General features: G+C 36.4%; 1 protein-coding gene across 1 annotated transcript; it reads left to right on the top strand.

Moving 5' to 3' along the window:
• The first annotated feature begins 5981 nt into the window (after positions 1-5981).
• Positions 5982-16099, top strand: LOC109096630 (E3 ubiquitin-protein ligase RNF14). Its single transcript, XM_019110249.2, has 8 exons — positions 5982-6136; positions 7663-7823; positions 7897-8027; positions 10091-10576; positions 11470-11698; positions 11831-12003; positions 13882-14012; positions 15617-16099. Exons 2-8 carry the CDS (start codon positions 7673-7675, stop codon positions 15675-15677), a joined length of 1362 nt encoding a protein of 453 aa, XP_018965794.1. The 5' UTR covers positions 5982-6136; positions 7663-7672; the 3' UTR covers positions 15678-16099.
• The last annotated feature ends 1443 nt before the right edge of the window (positions 16100-17542 follow it).

The raw sequence follows: 17542 nt of genomic DNA, 5'->3' as shown, positions 1-17542 counted from the left end.
TCATGGAACATGATCTTTACTGAATATCCTAATGATTTTTGGCATAAAAGAGAAACGTATAATTTTGACCCATACAATGTATTGTTGTCTATTGCTACAAATATACCCCAGAGACTTAAGACTGCTTTTGTGCTGCAGGGACACAGATATCAATATAAATCATGCTAACACAGCAGAATCTGATTTGATAATATCCACAAGAGATTCCGGCTCTAAATGTAGTATTCCCCATCCATGTTAGACAGTTTCCCATGAGTTATCCAGAACTCCTGACCTTGAGCGATTATCACTCAGCTTGCAGCACTGTCTGTAGACTTGAGAAGAATTTTAAAAGACCTCTTCCATATTCTGTGGATTTGACTGCCAGGGCAAGGTCCTACAAATGAGCATTATATAAGCGCTTTGGGTGTACAGCAATACTCAATAAAGCGCTGTGTAAATGCATCATTCATTCATCAGATGACACCTTCCTCTCACTGCTCTCTACAGGAACAGGACTAAACCTGCTTGCTGCAAGAACAAAAAAACAGTGACCTTCCCCTGCTTCATTTAAAAAATAAAATAACAGTAATAATTTAATTTGTGTGTTTGACCATAATTCTGTCACACTGATCGGTGTCAGCGTCTGGACAGTGGTATGTCATTCAACAGCACTGGAAACTACAGCTGAAAAACCAACAGCATTTCTCAAGCTCAAGCAGAGCAAGCAGTCACTAAAGTCATTCTGGCCATGCACAGCAGATTTGCTCCACCAAGAGGATAAAAGTAGTAGTGCTACTAACTTTACATTTTTCAGAAATGTGACCATAACAATGCTGAACTTCTCCTGTTGAGGAAAGTTTGACAAATATGATGAGTTGGTATCTTCTAAAAAAAAATGCTTAAAAGTTTAAAAATTACTTAGTTGTGCACTCTTGAACTATAACAAGGCTGTTGTGTCTATCTCTGTATTTTATTTTATTTCACTTATCCTGGCTTGTGTGCCACATGAAAGATACTTATAAAATATACATACATATAAACATACATAATAGATATTATTTAGTTTTTTGGGCTTTTATTTTGTGCACTACAGAATAAAATAACATTCTCATAATAACATTGAATGTGAGTATGTGAAAGGTATGATGAAACATTTTTTCATGTTTAGAGGCCTAGATAATTGTTCATAGTTAGCTGATTATTTCTCAGTATTGTTATTGTCACTGGTTGCAGTTCAAGCTATTCTGAATCACCATAAAATCAGGTCTGCTTTCAGGCTCTTTCTCACGCTACTCAACTAAATCTCACACTAAATAACAAGACTGTATAGAAAGAAATAAAGCTGCACGTGGGGTTGTTGTTTGGTCTAACACAGATGTTCTTGGTATGGTCTAAAGATTCAGTTTTCTTCGAGGTGACCAGTGTTGGGGAAAGTTTCTTTCAAAAGTAACGCTTTGCAATATTGCGTCACTCCATTAAAGAGTAACTAATTGCGTTACTTAGTTACTTTACTTTTGTGTTACTTTTTATCACTTGGGCTGGGCTTGCTTATTTGTTTTTTAATAACAAAAAACAAAAGAGTTATTTTTTTGGCAGCTGTAAAGGCCCTTTCACACCAAAAATGAAATGAATAATCCTCAGGTTTTTTTATGGAAATATACATTTTTTATTTATTTTTTTTGTCCTGTACTGGTTTTTGTAGTGATTGGGCTGCTTTCCACATCAGGTGCTTGTACTGTCTAATGCATTCCCCAGCATGTGACTTTTATTACAATTATGCACATATTCCCATTTCATTCCCATTTCAGTCATTGTTAAACTTAAATGTCATTAAACAAGCATGCATGCTTGTCAAACAGATAAATTAGCATAATAATGTAGACTAAAATATGCATTTTAATGCAACATTAAACAGAAAATATATTTTTAGAACAATAACTGTAATGAGGTTTTAATAAAGAGTCCTTTACATTTAGGCCCTACAAGAAAGAAAAGAAAAAGACAGTAACATGTTACTGTGTTCAGAGGGTTTACTCACAGGTGATCTGTGCTGTAAGTGACCACAGCTTGGGCATGAGTCCAGTTCGGTGTGATTTATTGATGATGCAGCTGGAGCCTGTTCTCCCAATAATAACCTATTTTCTTGTGTAGATTTTGTTTGCACAATATATGTGTGTATGTTCTGTGTCTATTTATTATGTATATATAAACACACACACAATCAGTATATATTTTGAAACTATTTGCATGTCTATATTTATATGCATATAATTTATATTATAAATAAATATATTTAATATATAAACAAACTATTTTTCTGAAATATATACATGCATGTGTGTGTGTGTTTATATATACATAATAAATATACACAGCACACATACATCTATTTTGTAATCAAAAACCTTTATTTTGGATGTTATTAATCAGGATTAATCATTTGACAGCACTAGTTTTCATATATTTAATATATTTCTCCCCAAAATAGTTAATCACTTACCAAATTTTTAGACTATTTTCATATCAAAATCAGCTTTCTTTAATGAAACATTAAGTCACTGTATATTGAGTAAAACAGTTAATTTTGAATTTAATAGTAGGCTTATATTTTAACACCTGTAGTGAATCCTTAGGGAATAAAATAATAAAGTGATTGAAGGCGATGGAGAAGTGTCAGCGGTGGTTCAGGAGCTCTGGGACAATGACATCCATCGGCTGAGACCTTATCTCTACAGGTAATTATGACAGCTTCCCTAGAAACAGAAGAATAACTCTGAATAACTCTGTTTTCTGTTACATCCTTTACATTTGACACTAATAAAGTGACATTACTATTTTATGTCTGCTGACCTAAGGTCATAAGTTCAGGGAGAGCCCATGCACTTATTTACAAAGGCTGCATTAAGAATGAAAGTAGTTCAATAACTGTAGCTGTACTTATTAATCATGTTAACATACACAACATTTTCTGATCAAGGTCCATATTCTGGTTAAGCATCTGTTCTGGCGTTTACATACTAACCAGCAACTGAAACGAGCCTGGTTTTACAAATAATAATAATAATTCAAGTTTACCAAGTGATTTATTATAATACAAATATTACAATTTGCTGCTTTCACCTGCCAGGGTGATCTGATCTCATCTGCTGATGACGATGATGGAGCAGGACTGCCTTTGTTCACATTTGTTGATGAAAACATTTTAAAAAAGGAGACTTTCTTGGGTAGCAAATCAGCTAATATGTATAATTCTGTTTATTTAAAGGATCACTGCGGAATACCAGCGCATAGAAACAAATCTGGGTTTAAAACAACTTCAGGTGACAAAGTGACCTCATCCAATTCATTTTTAAAGGTACATATTAGAACTTAAAGTGTACATATTAGAACCTAAAAGGCCCCAGAGACAGCTTTTGTCCCTTTTTTCTGAGAGTGTAGGCCTTGTTTTGCCAATGATTAGCTACTGTTACTACTAAAAAACATTTAGGCACTGGTTCCTGGGTTGAGTTAGATTGCCTCCTAGCGGCGAACCACTGAAACTGTGCAAAGTTTCACAAAGTATTGCAATCACAGACATCTGTGGGTAAGCCTATATCTCAAAGCATCAGATTCATCCTCATAGAGAAGCACACCTGATGTAAAACCTCCTCTGCATGTGTTTCAACTAGATGTGAGTTCCTTTCAGAATCAGTAACAAAAGCAATGTGATGAGACTCTTTCATCATTTCTTCTCTAAAGAGTAAAACAAACTTGACAAACAGGAAGTTCAACTTCAGATTTTGAAAGCTGAATTAGACCATTTCAAAATCGACAGACTCAATACACCTAACATGTCATGACAGGATTTGGAAATAATATGATATAGAAGCAGCTGAAATATTTGCACATGTGTCATTTCAGTTTCATCTCACTTCTGGACAGCTGAACGTGATCCTGGTGAACCGGAGACTGTCAAGAAGCAGCTCTATCACGTCTGGTTTGAGCTGTGCGCCAGGAGAGGATCCAGAACACCTTACAGGAGATCATTTGGGGCCAGATTCAAGTATCCAAGTAAAATCCAAGTCATCTTAAAAGCTGTATTGTGTGTGTTTCTCTCTCCACTCAAGACCGGACTCGTCTGGATTCGAGCATGTCTTCGTAGGAGAGACTCACTGGCTTTCATATCTGGACTCAGATTCAGAAACTAGGACACACTGACTACAGTTTGTGACGTCAGGCAGCTCCATTCATTTACTGTAGCTACCTTAGTGTTTATTTCCTCTTCGTGTGTTTGTTTTTATTTGTTTCTAGAGCAGAACTTAATGAGACAAAATATAGGACGACGACAGCATAAATACAAAACAAAATAAAATTATGAGGAATCTGAAAAATGGCAGGAAATTTAGGAGAACATTTTTTTAATTAAATAAATAAAATACACACAAATAGATAAATAAATAATAAAAATAAAAGAGCAATAATTATAATAAATATAAATATAATAAATATAAATATAAATGTGTGTATGTGTGTGAATATATATATATATATAATTTTTTATTTATTAATTTTTTTACTGTTAAAGGTACACCAAAACATGAACATTCTGTCATAATTATTTATCTCCATGTCGTTCCAACGTCATATGATTTTCTTTCTTTCGCGGAACAAAAAAATAATAGAATAATATTAAATGGTGTCCAAAAGCTTTAATATTTTTTTTTACACTTTTTATACAACTCCTAATCTTCTGCACAATCATTTAAGTAGTTATTGACCCTCACGTGACATGAGTATTGCCAAATGTCATACTTTATGTACAGTACACGTGTGTTTTTGTGGACTTACAATAGTGAGCTCCACAGCAGACTTCATACCTGGCAAGAAAACATTATTATTAAATTATAAAAATAAAATAATAATAACTGTATTAAAACATAACATCGCAAAAGTCTGGGAAAAACTCTGAGAAAGGTATGGGTGCTATTTGGGACACAGCCTACACTATGTATACTCCCTACAGATACAGTACAGCAACAACGTCAAAGCTCACTGGCTCTGGCATGTCACGTGACTTAACGTGTCCTCACACAAGCATCACAGAGGTCTGGTGTTATTGATAAGTATGCTTCTTCACTGAGGGATGCTATATAACTATCTGAAACCTGTTGAGAAAATATGAATATGCAGAAAACCTGCAACTAATTACTCTAATACTCTTAATCTGTCTCATAACATTAATCTCTTTTTAATGCATTTTTTCATCGTTCTATGTGCTTTTATGTTCTGTTTTATTCCTAGGGTCATAGTTTGTGAACAAATCAGTGTTTCTGAATGAATCTTTTAACTGAACAGTTCATTCTTGTTCATGTTTATACACTGATTCATATTTCTTGTTCACACTATTTTGAGGTCATGTCTTCTCCAGACTGGTTAAAGCACGAACCAGCAATATTCAAGTGTGAGGGAGCCTCTCACTGGGTTTGATCTCTCCTGAAACCTTAGATTGTCTTTTTTCGTATATTGCTTGATCAAAGTCATGCTCAGAAGTTCACACGATTAAGTAAACACTTAGTATAGATTCATAGACATGCAGATTAAGGCTAGTTTCAAAGAGTGTATCATAACACATAATAACACTCATTTGTCCCCCACCTGCTGAACGAATCAGTGAACAAAACTGAACGATTCTTTTTGGTGAACTGATTCAAATGACTCCACTAGATCCCAGGGCCTTTTTTTTTTTTTAGATGTTTAGATGATTTTCTGAGATGGTTGGAATTCGACATAAAGTGCATTACAGTCACCAACTGTTAAAGAGTGTAGATCAGGATATATATTTCTTTATTTGTTGCAATAACACAAACTGAGAGTGGAAAGAACTAGAAGTGAGCTCAGGAACACAAGCTGTTATGTCAAAAAAAAAGAAATGGATTTAATCCTAATCATAGTTAACTAACAAAACTAGTCATCTAGGATTTGTTATATATTTTTTTATTTCTCACTCCCTCAACATCAGCGCTGCACACTCCGTCCAGTAGGGGGCAGAATCTGCAGTAGAAGCGGGTTTTCCAACCGGAAGCAGCAGCAGCCTGTCAAACACAAGCTCCTCCCATCTGGCCTGCTGTGAGATTGCAGTTGTCCCACTGTAGAGCTGCTTTGGGAATAGAGAAAGGTACGTGTTTTATAAGTTAATATCTTAATAGGTCACAATTCAGATTGAAAAAGTAAAGAACCAGACGTAGGGTGACACAGCGCGGTACAGTTATTAGTGTCACGCGCGATATTCGCTGATATTCTGATGTGCTGCTGAAGGGATCGTCTGAAAATTACACTCACGATACAAAACGTGAGCCTTGTCCGATCCTTATTCAACAGTTCAGAATTGGGACACAGCTTCTGTTAAGAGCTGTATACATCACATGAAGCAAGTCAATGTGGTCACAGGGAACCTACTACAACTTTTTAAATATGTATAAAGAATTTTGGTTGAAATAGATGCAATAAAAGAATAAGGGGATATTAAAAATATATGTTTCGAGGATGAACGAAGGTCTTATGGGGTTAGAATGACATGAGGGTGACTAAATGATGACATACTTTTTTTTTTTTTTTTTTTTTTTTTTGTGAACTGTCCCTTGGACAGCGCCGAGGTTTTACGGTAGAGATTGTATTTTTGAGACGGTCCCTTACACGCCATGCGCCATGTTAGAGTATTCTTGAGTATTAAAATGCAGCTATAAGAAGCAGTTTTGAGTATGTTCGTATACAATAGTTGAATATTGTTTAAACTTATCGCGGTATTGTTGTCTTGGCAGTACTGTCACCTCTCCCAGTAGAAGACTAGGAATCCTCCCAACTCGCCTTCTGTGCTCTTTAAGTATACACTATTTATTTCGTGAAGAAAACATAATAAACGTTACTTTTTAGTGTGCAGCAAGCAAGTTTTGAGACAATACTTCCACGTCATCAAATTGCACTCAGTCGCATTGTTATGTAACGTATTCTGATTGTCACCATAAAGCATAAACCGGCCTGTCAATCATTCTGTCACACTTAAAGGGACAGTTCACCAAAAAAAAAAAAAAAAAAAGATGTAGGCAGCTTCCTTTCTTCAGTAGGACACTAAAGATGGTCCTTGATGATTCATAAAATGCAAGTCACCGAGTACAAGACATACCAAATTAAAAACCCACAGCTACATTGAGATGTTAAAGGGATAATTCACCCAAAAATGAAAATTAGCCCATAGTTTACTCGCCCTCAAGCCATCCTAGGTGTGTATGACTCTTCTTTCAGACAAATCCTATCAGTGTTATATTTAAAAACATCCTGGCTCTTCCAAGCTTTATAATGGCAGTGAATGGGTGTTATTTTGCACTAGTCCAAAAGATATCAAATAAAGCGCATCCATCCATAATAAAAAGTGCCTCACACGGCTCCGTGGGTGAATAAAGGCCTCCTATAGCTAACCAACAAAAAATATCAATAAAAAAAACCAAATATAAAACAATATAAACCATAACAATAAGCTTCCGCTAACTGTCGTACGCACATTCATTCCGGCGGATGATGTAGGAAGTAGAATAGCTGTTTATTCTGCGTGGAACATGTTTTTTAGTTTATTTCGAGTATTTCCATCGCTCCAGGGGCTTTACGAAGCATGAAAGTAAATGTTGCTTGATTTCATATTAATCTCAGGAATGTTCAAATGTCAGCCGACCAGGAAGCACAAGAAGACGAACTGCTTGCTCTAGCGAGCATCTATGATAAAGACGAGTTCCGCAGAGCCGAGTCAGGAAAGGAGGGCGAGATTCATCTGTGCCTGGAGCTTCCTCCGAGCTTCAAACTGCTGGTCAAGGGTGAGACTCTATTAGCAGGTGTTCAAACCTTATTCTAACATCTAACAGCATAGAATGGTTTCTTGGTTTACAGGACAGAATTCCACAGAGCATAATGTATCATTTCTGCCTCCGCTGGTTCTGAGTTTTGAATTCCCGGCTGACTATCCTTCGGCAGCGGCTCCGGTTTTTACTCTAAGCTCCAAATGGCTCACGAGAGTCCAGGTGAGTCCTGTTTCGTAATGTCCTGAAAGCTGTGTCATTTCATTCTTGTGATTTGCTCTTTTATAGTTCTAATTCGTTCGTTTTGATTTTGTAGAATTGAATCAAAACATCATAGCTTCCTCAGATCAACAACCAATCAATAAAAGTCTCACCCTAAACTTTTATTCTTGTTGGATAAACTGTTTCATTTAGACATTACGTCACTTCACTACATTTATAACACTATTCTTTGTATTATATTACCTTTGCATCAAATTACAAAGAAACTAGTTTGTAACACAGCGTCTTGCTATGCGGTTGCTATGATACCCAGGCAGTTGCTAAGGTGTTGCTATGCGGTTGCTAGGGTACCCAGGCAGTTGTTAAGGTGTTGCTATGCGGTTGCTAGGGTACCTGGGATGGTTGCTAGGGTGTTGCTATGTGGTTGCTAGGGTGCTGCTATGAGGTTGCTAGGGTACCTGGGATGGTTGCTAGGGTGTTGCTATGCGGTTGCTAGGGTACCCGGAGTGGTTGCTAAGGTGTTGCTATGCAGTTGCTAGGGTGCCCAGGCGCGGTTGCTAAGGTGTTGCTACCCCATAGCAACCATTCTGTTTACCCTAGCAACCACCCTGGGTACGTTAGCAACCACATAGCAACGACCTAGCAACCATCCTGGGTACCCTAGCAACTGCATAGAAACATCCTATCAACCGTTCCAGGTACCCTAGCAACCACTGTAGTAACCACCCCAAATACCCTAGCAACCACATAGCAACACCTTAGCAACCACACTGGTATTCTAGCAGCTGTATTTCTATCTATCTCTGGCAGACCGTATTGCCTTCAAACATTCAAACTTTATGCTTTTAAAACTAATTTAAACGTAAAAATTTTTCAGACTGAAAACCGTCAAACTTAAAACTTTTTAAACTTCTTAAACTTTTTCAAAGTTTCTGGTCCGGCTTTCTCAAGCCAGCTTAAAGTTTGTCTTGACGAGCTTTTTTAACAGTAAATTTGACATCGTTCTCTCTGACTGTCGTTATCAGTCTCTCTCTATCCCTTTTTTAAAAGTCATGAAAACACTATCATAGAGTTTTTCTTTTGAGCAAATGGGATGCAAAAAAATATGTTTGTGGTAGTCTCCCATTCACTGCTATAGACGTTTACCCAACTGTGACGAGAAACCCAGAAATGTAAAAAATGTCAGGGTTATGTTCTGTTATTTTGACATTCTTTTTCTGTTTATTTCACTTCCTGTCTCAATGCCCTATTTAGTTTCGGTTTCATTGGTTTCTGAATAATGACCTCGTTACATCGTAACACACACAAAGATTATATATATATGGTGATAATACTGATCCACTCAAAATTAGCACAAGGGAAATTCCTTCACCGCGATGTGTGCCCTATGTGTGCTTGCAGTTTCAAAAATAAATACAAACCTCTCCTAATTTAAAGAGAACAAGTTGACGAAAATATTCAATCTGATATTTAGCATAACGAGGGATTTACAAGCTTTGTACCAAGAGATTCCCACCCCTGGTTAAAACTGAATACTTGTACAATTGCATTTATACGGAGAAATTTTTTTTTTTACTACATAACAATTTGATGCAGACTTAAAAATGCAAAGAATATATATGTCATCGTGGCTTAAATCTCATGTGTCTAACAAGCCAATCAGTCATACATTAATTTAACTTTCCTTTTATTTAAACGGCCAACAACATCTAATTTAGTGTAATCACTGATAAAGGCAGCAGTTTTTTTTTAGAAGAGTAGTTTACCATAAAAAATAAATGCCATAATTTTCCCGCCGTTATTGTCATTGCAAACCTGCATGACTTTATACTTCATTGGATCACAAAATGAAAAGTTATTTTCCCAGCTATCCCAAAAGTGGAAGGGAACCAGAGGGTCATAGCAGCTTTGACTCTGGTGAATGCTGTTAGTTTGAGGGAATGGGTTTGATCAGCTAGTGGACGTCTGGGAGGATATTTGGGAACTCTATTCAAGAACAGCCAGTGTATTTGGAGATCTTTTTCTGCTGCTGTAGCAATAACCTTCCGCTCTCACTCCATCAGATCACTGCACTTTGCAGGAGACTGGACGAGCTTTGGGAGGAGAACCAAGGCAACGTGGTTCTTTTTACCTGGATGCAGTTCCTCAAGGAAGAGACCCTGGACTTTTTGGGAATCCAGTCACCGCTGGAAATCCAAAGCATTGAGAGTGAATCTGGCCCAAAACAAGCAGTAGACGTTTCCGGAGAGAAAAGTAAAGATTTAGACCCAAGGGCCGTGCAAGAAGTCGACGCTCGCACAGATATACTGACTCAGCTGCTGGATTTCGACGAAGCTCAGCAGCAGAAGGTGTTTGATGAGAAGGTGTTCTGCTGCGGCATCTGTTACTCCGAGAAGCTCGGCTCCGACTCACTGCTCTTCAAAGAGTGTCAGCATGTGTACTGCAAGGCCTGCATGAAGGAATACTTTCAGATCCAGATTAGAGACGGAAAAGTCCAGTGCCTTAACTGCCCTGAGCCGAAGTGTGTGTCCATGGCCACTCCTTCCCAGGTATCTCCTGTCTGCTCTCGTGTGATTGTGCTGTAGTGTGTGAGTATGGAAAGGTTATGGGCTTGACGATGAGACTCGGGCGCACTTGAAAGGACAGATGACAGTTTATCATTCGCACATTTTTATTGAAGACACAAGAAAATAAAACTCTTAAAAACACTTCACAGCGCACACAAAATAGATTTTTTCTTTTGCATCTGATCACGTTTGAACAGAAAAATACACACAAAATTATGTCAGAATGCCCGCTTTGACGAGCATCCACAAGCTTTTGGGAGAAAAAAGGGTTTTAAAGTGAGCGGTGTAATATACATGCAGCTGTTGTTAATGTTAATCAAAAAACGTTGACTCAAATGATTAATTGAGGAACGAAACACTGCAGTTTTGCTCTGAGACGCACAAATGTTCTGCTCCGGCTTTGTTTGGAACTGATTTAATTAACGAAACAGAAAAACACAATATTGTGTCTAAAATGTAACTCACTTCATATTAACTTAATGTTTGTTGTACAAAGCTAATATCACATTCGCAATCATGCTAATGTGCTGATATTCAGGAAAATACCTGGACTCTTGCGTGTGTGAAACTGTATCATATCTGATGAATATAAAAAACAAAAGCCCATATAGAGATATTTATCTGGGCATTCTAATGCGCTTCATCACACAGTCAATGCAATATGTTTTTTTAATTGTTTTTTGACATACTTGATCATGTCAGCTTGTATAATCTACAATTTTGATGCCTTAATATTAATGATTAGAACTGTTAGTCAAAAACAACAAAGCAATAAACTTGAGAAAAATATCCTTGAGCCCTGTAATGACTCTAAAACTCTTCAGCCGCATTCTGATTGTAGTTGTAAGACTGACATCAGTCTGCTCATATAACAGGTGAAACTTCTCGTGGGCGAAGACGAGTTTGCGCGCTATGATCGACTCCTGCTGCAGTCGAGTCTGGACCTGATGGCGGATGTGGTGTATTGTCCTCGTATGAGCTGCTGTATGGCGGTGATGGTCGAGCCTGACTCCACCATGGGCATCTGTCCCGCCTGCCGATATGCCTTCTGTACGCTCTGTAAGCGGAGCTATCACGGCCTCTCTCACTGCATGGTGACTGCTGGTAAGATATATTGAATATATGTATTTTGGATGCTCAGTGACCAGCATTCTAGCTACAAAATGTGCAGTACACACACTTGGTTAGTTTTTTTTTCCCTCTGTAGAGTACAAAAGCTGTGCTTTTCTTAAACAGATGAGCTTCGCAGTTTGCGGGATGAGTATATTTCTGCGAGTGAAGAGGGGAAGAAGTTCCTTGAGAAGCGTTTTGGCCGGCGGGTCATTCAGAAGGCGGTGGAGGAGTCTTTCAGCACTGACTGGCTGAAGGATAACTGTAAACAGTGCCCTTGCTGTGGCACTAACATACAGGTCAGTACTAAGGATGTGTGCATTAGGGGTCGACCGATTATCGGTGCCGATATTAAGCATTTTTATGGTTATCGGTATCAGTCACTTTCAAAATCGATTTGCCGATAAAATAATTTAAAAGCATTTAAAGAAAGATTTTGTCAGAGCCCTTGTTATTCTTAATTTTGACATTCATTTTCATTTTTACACAAGACATATATATCGGTTCAAAATATCGGTTATCAGTCTACTTGATCTGTAATAATCGGTATCCGCATCGGCCCTGAAAAATACATATCGGTCAACCCCTAGTGTGCATACTACATATTTCCATATTTCCAAGTGAGCCTACTCCGATGTATGATTCATCGGCAGCTCCATATCCCACAATGCAACACGATTGTGACATCACAGCAGATCACACTTAATCTCCCCCCACATATCATATGAGTTACTTTGAGATCGAGCCAAATAATACTTGCTGTTGTGAAACTTCGTATATTTTTTCCAACAGCCAAAGCATACCTATAGACAGTGTTGGGGGTGACGCATTACAAGTAACCCTATTTATGTAATCAGATTACTTTTTTCAAGATACTAGTAAAGTAGCGCATTACTTATACATTTCCAGTGAAAGATTTGAGTTACTTTTTCAAATAATTAACACAAGTTACTTTTTTCCCCATTTATTCACTGAGAGTGATGTGCAGAGGAAGAGGCAATATAACGAAAATATAACTTTGCGTTTTAAATGTTAATTAAAAACATTGTTAATAAAAAAAAAAAACCTAAATAAGCAAGCCCAGCCCAGGTGACAAAAAGTAACACAAAAGTAACATAATACATTACTTTCCATAAAAACACATTTAGTTACTTTTTATTATGGAGTAATGCATTACTGAAATGCATTTCTTTTAAAAGTAACTTTCTACACTGCCTGTAGACGTATAGAATGGTGCATAAACCAGAAGTTGATATGGATATCTTCTTTATAAAATAAATCAACTACACACCAATCTATATATCTACAAGCATTTTACAAATCAACCCACTGCACAAATGCATTACTGGTAAACGATAAATCAACTCCATTCCAAGTGATCTAGGGCTTAGGGTGTTTCAGTTCAACCCACTGCACAACTAAACCAAGGACTGCACCAACAACAAAAGGTTTTTTTAAGCTTTACATCTTCTGAACAGCAGGTGGTGCTGTCTTTAAACTTTACAGGCAGCTTCAGGCTCATGCTCAATTCTGTGCCAGTGCGTTAAATCGTTTAAAAATATCTTAATTGAATACAAATTCCAAAATGCTAGACGAGAGGTTCGTCCAATCCTGACAAAAATGGTATTGTTGGTGTGAACCAAGGAATCCATAGACACAAACATCACAATTAAAAAAATATATAATTTAAAGGTTATGAGCAAAAATAGCCATTTTTCAGATCTTTTGACCTGTAGATGGTGCTATTCCCAAATTACGCAGGTGCTACTGAAGTGTAACAAGTTTTGTTTTGATGGATCATGTTGCGGAGCACAGCATATTTAATTTCACACAGTCATAATTTTAGAACAAAGATGAATCTCAAAATTGTATGTTAGGAATGGTTTTGTTCCGGTTATTAAGATCTATAAGTGGAAAAAAAATCAGTCACTAATATAGTAGTAGTAGATATTATCATATACACCTATTAATTCCATGTGTACCTGGCATTCAAATTAAAAACTGCCCCAGAAATCTCTATAAAATCATTTAATTGGAGAAAAATTGAGGGAACCCTCTGCAAACTGAGATCTTGTGTGTTGTGCAAAGGTGAGCTCCTTCGGTAGATTCTCAGAAAGATCTGCCTGAATGACTCGTGCATGGATTGAAAGCTCTTCTCATTGTTCCTGTTCCTGTAGAAGGTGCACGGCTGTAACAAGATGACCTGTTCGTCCTGTCAGAAGTGTTTCTGCTGGATCTGTCTGGGAGCTCTCAGCAGGGTGAACCCCTACAGCCACTTCAACAACCCCGACTCGCCCTGCTTTAACCAGTGAGTGCCGTCCACAACACGCTCACACGCACCCTGCTCTTTACATTCACTTCAGACACAACCGTCTGGATTAATGTGGAGCTTGCATGTTGTTAAAATAACCTTGTGTTAAGCACAACAAGACACGAAGGAGAGCTTTAATTCTCATGCAGAGACGATGCTCTTCCATAACTAAGAATTGCACAACATTGGTTCATAACGTGTTCATATATATGTTCCAGAGCTAAAGCAATGTTTTTTTTTTTACCCCACAAATCTTTAACCCTCCTGTTATGTGCAAATTTCAACCATGTTTTCATGGTTTCATATTAAAATAAATCAATAAATTATTCAAATTGACAAAATAATTTATATTTATTTACTTACCCAATACATTTTTAGGACAAACCATTTTATATATATTTTATTTATTGAATTGCTTCATTTACAGATAAAAAAAAAAAAAAACATTCAGTTTTTGAGTTTTGTTCCTCTAAATCACTTGTGGTCATTTTTCTTTAGACACAGAATGGCATTTTTGACATTGTGGGACGTTTAGTTGGTCCTCTTGAGGAAAACAGCTTGTTTTATTTTATTTATCTTTTTTGTTTTTTGTATGTGTGTGTGTTTTGAAAATGTAAAAATGCATAAAGTTTTGTGTGAGGGTTAGGAGAATGAAAATACAGTTAGTACAATATAAAAATGATTATGGTCTGTGGAAAGTCGCCATATAATATGAAAACCCAATAACAATAATTTCTGACAGATGCTTGTAAAAATGTGTGTACAGTCACAGTGTGTGAAACTCTGAAAAGGACCAAAAAAATGCAGTACAGTAATAGTAAAATGTAAATGATATTTGCTCATTAGATATCTTGTCATGAGAGACAATAGAGAGATTCATCAGAAAAAGGTCAAACACAAGAGAAAATTATTCTGCATTTAATGTTTAATCTTTTTTTATATTTTCACCAAAAAAATGATGACATCACCAGTTGGGTCCAAATGAGCACATGCATTTTAAAAACATTGTAACACAAGATGTGCATGTTTTTGAATTTGTCTATTGAGTCAAGGTTTAAAAATATAGTCGTCATATTTTTTTTTTTTAGAGAAATCTAAGTTGCTTTGGGGTCAATTTGACCCGGATATCACAGGAGGGTTAAAAACTAATAATAATAAAATTAATAATAATAAAAATTATAATTTCACTCATCCTGGATCTGCATATTATGTATTTATTTATTTTTGCAGCAGCATTATTTCTATATAATGCATTACAGTAAATAAGTTACAGTGTAATTCCACATACGTGCTGAGTAATATTAATAAAGAACGTGTGCTTACTCTCGGGTAATGTTAAGTTTATGGTTAATTGCTTGTAATTAATTTACTGTTACTATAGTAAGTGCTTGGTCTCAGGATCGGTCTTAAAATAAACCCGTAAGACCTCCGTTCATCTTCGGAACACAAAGATATTTTTGATTTGTGTTTATTGATTAACTATAAATCATTCTGCAGCAGTAAATGTGGCTCATCATGAATCTGGTTTGGTCTTGACTCTAATAGATCTGAGATGATTAAAGGTTGGTGAGATGTGTTTAATCATGTATTTTCTGCTCTAGATTGTTTCAGGGAGTGGAAATGGAAGAGGAAGAAGGCTTCGGGAGTGACGAGGATAACTGATCCGCTCTGAATGAAATGTTTGGAGGATGGCGGTGTGTTCATGCGCGTCAGTGGACTCGGACAGAACCCAAAGACCAAGACCTGACTGGAGTGGCATGCATTTTTTAGCAATGTTTTTTTTTTTAATTTGCCTTTTTTTGCAATTCAGATTCCAGTTCACGAGCATCCCTTCAAACAGTTGTAGATCGTAAACATTTTCACTCTTGCGTGCAGCCATGCAGGACATCACCCAAGCAGCAAAACTACAGAATATACCCATATCTATAGTTAATGAATCAGGTTTCTTTAATGTTCCTGTCTTTTCAGAAGATGTGATGTTTATATAGGTATCCTCTGCTATTGCTGTCATTGTTAATAATGTACAGGTCAATACTTTGGACACACGGTGGATGGATTTAGCAGTAAAATAAATGTTAAACGAGTTCTTGGGGTCTTTGATTGGGTGACACATTATCAAGATTTTAGGGTAAAGTTATTAAACCTGTAGAGGACGGGTTTAGCACATTGTCTTTGCACGACTGAAAATGTAATCATGAAGCTTCTGTACTTTATTCTAATGCTTCTGAGTAGTCTATGACATAACTACACAGACTTTTTTTAATATACGCAAGCTAAACACGTGCACGTGCTGAGATAATAATTCTGCTAGCACTAGTTCAGTTCAGTGTGTTGATATTAGTGAGCGCACTGGTTATCAGGAACCACAGCATTTCTCAAACTAACAGAATTCTGTGTTAAGACACAAAGCCGGACTGAATTAATACATGCATAAAAACAATATGGTAATTAAAGACTTATATCTTGATCATTTTTAGGCAGAATGCTTGAAAAATTACCCGTAAATACGATTAATTGTATCAAGTGTTTTACGCTTTAAATCATTCAGACCATTTGTTTGGATCTCTCTGTAAATGCAACAAAAACTCAAGTCAAAACATGCATAAATACAGCTTTTACAAACCCAGTTCAATGCTTTTATTGAACTGAAAGTATAATATATTAAATGCAATTGATTTATCAAATACCGTGTCTGTATAACGTCTTTTATTAGTTTGCAGGGGGTTTTATTTGTTTCATGGAGGTCTAAACATGTCAATAAGAGACTATTAACGACTATTAGCATTGTTTATTATAAGAACAGGATATTTTGGTGTGTTTCTGCGGTTGTGTGTAGTGAGTGAGAGTCTCTGTTGGAGAAACACATGCTCTTCGCGTGGACTATGGCTGGAAACTGTTTATCATGTGTGGCTCTTGAAACGCTGTAACAAGGAAGAAACCCTCGGAAATGTTTTATATCTGGGAGGTGTTTTTGGAATTTGTGAAAAATGAAATTATGGGATGTTTATACTGGACTATATAAAACAAATAAATATACAACTACAACTGTTGTGTTTTTGTTTGTTTTTTTGTTCATCCTGCCTGGAGAATGTTCAGGTGAGTTGTGTTTTTGTAAAATAAATAAATAAATAAATAAATAAAATGGGGTTAACCCTCAAAAGATATGTTATACAAAAACATGAGATATATATATATATATATATATATATATATATATATATACCACACATACATACATACATATAGGATACAAACACAGCAAAAGCAGTAATATTGTGAAATATTTTTACTGTTTTTAAAGAAGCCTTTTCTGTTCGCCAAGCCTGCATTTATTTGATCTGAAACACAGCAAAAGCAGTAATATTGTGAAATATTTTTACTATATTTAACTGTTTTCTCTGTGAATATCTGGTAAGATGTAATTTATTTTTGTGATCAAATTTGTATTTTCAGCATCATTACTGCAGTCTTCAGTGTCACGTGATCTTCAGAAATCATTCTAATATGATGATTTGCCGCTAAACAAA

This window comes from Cyprinus carpio, chromosome A21 (genome assembly GCF_018340385.1).
Source record: "Cyprinus carpio isolate SPL01 chromosome A21, ASM1834038v1, whole genome shotgun sequence".
In the NCBI taxonomy this organism is placed as follows: domain Eukaryota; kingdom Metazoa; phylum Chordata; class Actinopteri; order Cypriniformes; family Cyprinidae; genus Cyprinus; species Cyprinus carpio.
The sequence above is the reverse complement of the archived record's forward strand: the minus strand, read 5'-3'. Positions and strand labels throughout refer to the sequence as shown.

What these genes read in the sequence shown, in the direction of transcription:
- LOC109096630 (XM_019110249.2), top strand. Translation starts at nt 7,673, where the DNA reads ATGTCAGCCGACCAGGAAGCACAAGAAGACGAACTGCTTGCTCTAGCG. An exon ending in AATGGCTCACGAGAGTCCAG is followed by an intron (nt 8,028 to 10,090) that starts GTGAGTCCTGTT and finishes TCACTCCATCAG; the next exon opens with ATCACTGCACTTTGCAGGAG. An exon ending in TCACTGCATGGTGACTGCTG is followed by an intron (nt 11,699 to 11,830) that starts GTAAGATATATT and finishes TTTCTTAAACAG; the next exon opens with ATGAGCTTCGCAGTTTGCGG.